This window comes from Cephus cinctus, unplaced genomic scaffold (assembly GCF_000341935.2).
Source record: "Cephus cinctus unplaced genomic scaffold, Ccin1 Ccin1_scaffold0250, whole genome shotgun sequence".
NCBI lineage: Eukaryota > Metazoa > Arthropoda > Insecta > Hymenoptera > Cephidae > Cephus > Cephus cinctus.
The window spans coordinates 6,443-11,617 of record NW_014332965.1 but is presented as its reverse complement, the minus strand read 5'-3'; the positions used below and the strand labels follow the sequence as shown (position 1 = coordinate 11,617).

General features: G+C 43.8%; 1 protein-coding gene across 1 annotated transcript; it reads left to right on the top strand.

Moving 5' to 3' along the window:
- Nucleotides 1-3,400: 3,400 nt before the first annotated feature.
- Nucleotides 3,401-4,665, top strand: LOC107265917 (the record flags this gene model as incomplete). The annotated part of the gene is made up of 3 exons (XM_015735840.1): nucleotides 3,401-4,029; nucleotides 4,106-4,401; nucleotides 4,528-4,665. Coding segments are annotated over exons 1-3 (1,063 nt in total), but the record flags the coding sequence as incomplete, so codon positions are not given.
- Nucleotides 4,666-5,175: the final 510 nt, after the last annotated feature.

Genomic DNA, 5,175 nt, shown 5'->3' with positions numbered 1-5,175 from the left:
GTCCCAGACTGTTCCAAAAAAATTCCAGACTGTCCCAGTCTATCCCAGACTGGCCCAGAATGTCCCAGACAGTCCCAGACTGTTCAAGAAAAATCCCAGACTTTCCCAGACTGTACCAGATTGTTCCAAAATAATCCCAGACTGCCCCAGTCTGTCCCAGACTGTTCCAGAAGAGTCCCAGACTGACCAGTCTGTCCCAGACTGTCCCACACTGTCCTAGACTGTTCCAAATAATCCTCGATGTTCCCAGTCTGTTCCAGACTGTCGCAGTCAGTCCCAGACTGTTCCAAAAAAAATTCCAGACAGTATCCCAGACTGTCCCACACTGTCCCACACTGTCCTAGACTGTTTTAAATAATCCTAGATGAGCCCAGTCTGTTCCACACTGTCGCAGACTGTCCCAGACTGTTCCAAAAAAATTCCAGACTGTCCCAGTCTATCCCAGACTGGCCCAGAATGTCCCAGACAGTCCCAGACTGTTCAAGAAAAATCCCAGACTTTCCCAGACTGTACCAGATTGTTCCAAAATAATCCCAGACTGCCCCAGTCTGTCCCAGACTGTTCCAGAAGAATCCCAGACTGACCAGTCTGTCCCAGACTGTCCCACACTGTCCTAGACTGTTCCAAATAATCCTCGATGATCCCAGTCTGTTCCAGAATGTCGCAGACTGTCCCAGACTGTACCAGATTGTTCCAAAAAAATCCCAGATGGTCCAGCCTGTCCCAGACTGTTCCACAATAATCTCAGACGGTCCCAGTCTGTCCCAGTCTGTCCCAGACGGTCCCAGACAGTCCCAGACTGTTCCAAAAAAATCCCAGACCGTCCCAGTCTGTCCCAGACAGTCCTAGACTGTTCCCAGAAAACCCCAGGTGGTCCGAGTCCGCCCCAGACTGTCCTAGACTGTTCCAAAAATATCCCAGACGGTCCCAGTCTGTCTCAGACTGTTCCAGACAGTCCCAGGCTGTTCCAAAAAGAATTCCAGACGGTCCCAGTCTGTCCCAGACTGTCGTAGACTGTTCCAAAAATATCCCAGTCGGTCCTAGACTGTCCCAGACTGTCCCAGACAATTCCAGGCTGTTCTAAAAATATCCCAGTCTGTTTCAGACGGTCGCAGACCGTCCCAGTCTATTCCCAAAAAATCCCAGGCGGTCCCAGTCTGTCCCACACTGTCCTAGACTGTTCCAAAAATATCCCAGTCGGTCCAAGACTATCCCAGACTGTCCCAGACGGACCCAGACGGTTCCAAAAAAATCCCAGACTGTCCCAGACTGTACCAGATTGTTCCAAGAAAATCCCAGTCTGTCGCAGACAGTCCCAGACTGTCCCAGACAGACTCAGGCTGTTGTTTCCGTTGTAGGGGAACCACGCGAGGCAAGGGTGTCTGGACGTCTCCTGTGATATACGACTCGCAGACATCGGTGTAAACAAAAAGCATCTTAGGTAGGGCGTTGATCAGGCTAATCGGTTGATCGGCCATCACAACGGGCTCTGTTTATGATACCTCGACCGATTCGAGAAAACCTAGGATGCGTGCCAGAGATCGGCAGAGTCTCAGTTTGTTCAGGTCGTCTAGATCGTTGTCAGTAGAGACTGTTGTATTTTTAGAGTGTAATTTGCGCTTTTTATTTAGTAAGTTTGTATATAAGGACACGTTCCGGTAAATTCTCTAAGTTTAAGTATTTTATTATAGCATGCGAGGTTTAGGACAGACAGATGTTTCGTTCCTTTTAGTTGACCGATCCCGAATATGATGTAGGCGACGCGTACAAACTTCGTTTTACGACAGCCAAGGTACGGTATGCCGAGCGAAAGAATAAAGTAAACCCAGTGCCGATTAACCAAACAGAGACAAGCCAGTCTAGTGCATCTGCGTCGAGGGGTAGTGCCCAAACTACCGACGTAAAGTTACCGGCTTTAGAATTTCAAAAATTTAATGGTGATGTGTATAATTGGCTATCATTTTGGAACTGTTTCAAAAAGATAGACGAAGATAAGGAACTTAGTGATACCGATAAGTTTCAGCTTTTGCTTCAAGCGATGGAGACGGATTCAACAGCGCACACTTTAGTGAAAAGTTACCCTCAGTCTGCCGAAAATTATAAGAAAGCGTTGAACGCGTTAAAAGGTCGTTTTGGGCAAGACGAAGTGTTAATCGAATTGTACGCGCACGAACTCATCCAGCTTGTGTTTAACTATATGATCAACCCGAAAAATCGTATGTCCCTCGCAGATTTGTACGATAAACTAGTGGCACATCTAAGAGCATTGAAATCACTAGGAGTCGCTACGGGCAAGGATTCGTCGCTGCTCGTGCCGTTGGTTGAGTCATCCTTACCGGAAGAATTGTTGCGTATATAGCATCGCAGGAAACGCGAGTCACCGCAAGACGAAACTGATGCTTCTGATGCTCCACAGCCAAGAAAGGACCGACTTACGCGCTTGCTCGAATTTATCGAAAATGAAGTCAACGGAGAGATGCGCATTTCAATTCTAAAAGGTCGTTTTGATGTAAGCCGTGATAGTGAAAACCAAAAGCATAAGCATCATCATAACTCAAAGAAACCTGCCAATCCGACCGCCATGGGTTTATTGGCTGCAAAGGGTAAGGAGACTAATTGTTTATTTTGTGATTTGAAATCGCATAGCAGTGAAAATTGTGCAAAAGCTAAGAAGATGACTCTTATCGAACGACAGGATACTGTTAAGAAAAAACGTACTTGTTTTTGTTGTTTAAAGATCGGTCATAATTGTAAAACGTGCCGCGTACGAGTAACGTGCTCGATTTGCAACCGTCATCATGTTGATTTAATGTGCAATTTTGAAGCTGGCGACGGTAAAAAGAGTGATAATATAAAGAAAGGCGATAGCGCGAGTGTAATGAAAGAACTTAACTGCATCGGTAAAATACGTAACTGCCCGCAAGTTTTCATGCAGACGTTTAAGGCGCGAGTTTATAGCGATAGCGGCGAGTTAATCGTACGGGTGCTGATTGATAGTGGATCGCAAAGGTCTTATATTACAAAAGAAGTCGCGAATCAACTGAATTATAAGCCAATAGGTGAACAGCGGCTCACCTATATGCTTTTCGGCGGAAGCCAGTCGGAAAATACGTATCATAAACAATACCGTGTGCGCATGCAAAGTTTAGTGAATGATTTCGCGTGCAATTTTGCCTCGCTCGATCAGGAAAAGATTTGCGGCAAGATAGAGCCTGTGTCCAATAGTGATTGGTATAAAGAGTTAGAAAAGTTTGACATCGAACTTACCGATCTGTGGGACAGTAGTGAACCGATCTCCATCCTGATTGGCGCAGACGTCGCAGGCAAATTATTAACAGGTAGGCGACAAGAATTAACAAATGGACTGATTGCTTTCGAGACATTATTAGGATGAACGATTATGGGATCCGTACGCAATCAGGTTACAAGTGAAAACGCAACCGTCAACGCCATGTCAATGTATGCCCGCAGCTACGACGTGAAAGAGTTGTGGTCGTTAGATATATTAGGCATACATGATCCGATTGCGCATAAGAAGTTGAAGGAACACGAAGAAACAGTGTTTGCAGAATTTTTAGAAACAGTTGTTTTCAATAGCGAGGGTCGTTATGAAGTAGAATTGCCGTGGAAGAAAAATCACGCACCCCTCGTCGACAACAAAAGTGTGGCCATTAAACGGTTGGATTCGTTAGTTACCAAACTAAAGAAGGAAGAAAGATACAACGAATATGACAACGTGTTCAAGGAGTGGCAGCGCGAGAAGATCATCGAACGTGTACCTGAAGAAGAAGTAGACGATTGGGGACACTATTTACCTCATCGGCACGTCGTAAAGGAGAACAGCACCACAGTGCTTAGGCCTGTATTCGACGCGTCTGCAACACAGCCGCCGCACCCAAGTTTAAATAAGTGTCTGCACAAGGGACCAAATCTCATTGAGGAGGTGCCAGCGATTTTATTACGTTTTCAAACGAATAATATTGGTGTTGTAGCGGACATTAAAAAGGCGTTTTTGCAGATTCTTCTGAAGTTAAAAAATAGAAATTTTATGCGTTTTTTTCTGGTATGATGAACATAATAATTTAATTATATTTCGACATTGTAGAGTAGTTTTTGGCATGTGCTGTAGCCCATTTATGCTAGGTGCGGTTATAAATCTGCACTTAAAAAATTTACTTTCGGATATAAACAGTAATAAAGAATCAGTTTTTACGCGTTCTGCAATTGAAAAACTTTTAAGTAGCTTTTACGTTGACAATTGCGTCACTAGCATAAATACGATTGACGAATTAAATGACTTTATGTTTCAAGCAAAGAAGGCGATGGAGCTTGCTGGTTTTGATCTCCGCGGTTGGGAATTTAGCGGGGACAACTTAAGTGAAAATAAGACTCCGGTATTGGGTATTTTATGGATCAAAAATAGCGATGCGATATCATTAAACGTTTCTAATTTAAATGAAATTAATGTAGAAAAGGTCACAAAGAAAGATATTCTATCGTATACGCATCGCATTTTTGATCCTTTAGGTTTCGTGTGCCCGATCACCCTTTGTCCGCGAATTTTATTGCAGGAAGCATGGGCGAAAAATCTTACGTGGGATGAAGATGTCGGTATAGAGATAAAGACAAAATTTCTTAAATGGTACAACAACTTGAAAAATTTAGGTGATGTAGAAATACCTCGATGTTTAATGGGAAAAAATTAATTCGAAGGATGAAGTAAGCTTACACACCTTCTGTGATGCAAGTAAATTTGCTTATGCAACGGTAATTTTTATACGCATTAAAAGTAGTTCAGGCGTTAGAGTTAATTTTGTACAAGCTAAATCGCGAGTCGCTCCCGCGAAAATCAGCCCAGATGCTCGTCAAAGTATACCGCGTTTAGAGTTGTTAGCAGCTACGATCGGTGCAAGATTAACTAATACGATTATAAAGACGTTGAATTTATATAAGGTAAAAACGTATTTTTGGTCTGACTCGTCGACTGTAATAGCGTGGATCAATAGAGAATATAATTGGAGCGTATTCGTTCATAACCGAGTAAAAGAAGTTCGCGAGCTCACCGATCCGAAATGTTGGCGTCATGTTTCAGGCAACCTAAATCCGGCCGATCTCCCGTCGAGAGGGTGTACTGTCGCGCGTTTGATAGAGTTAAAATGGCACGAGGATCCCGAA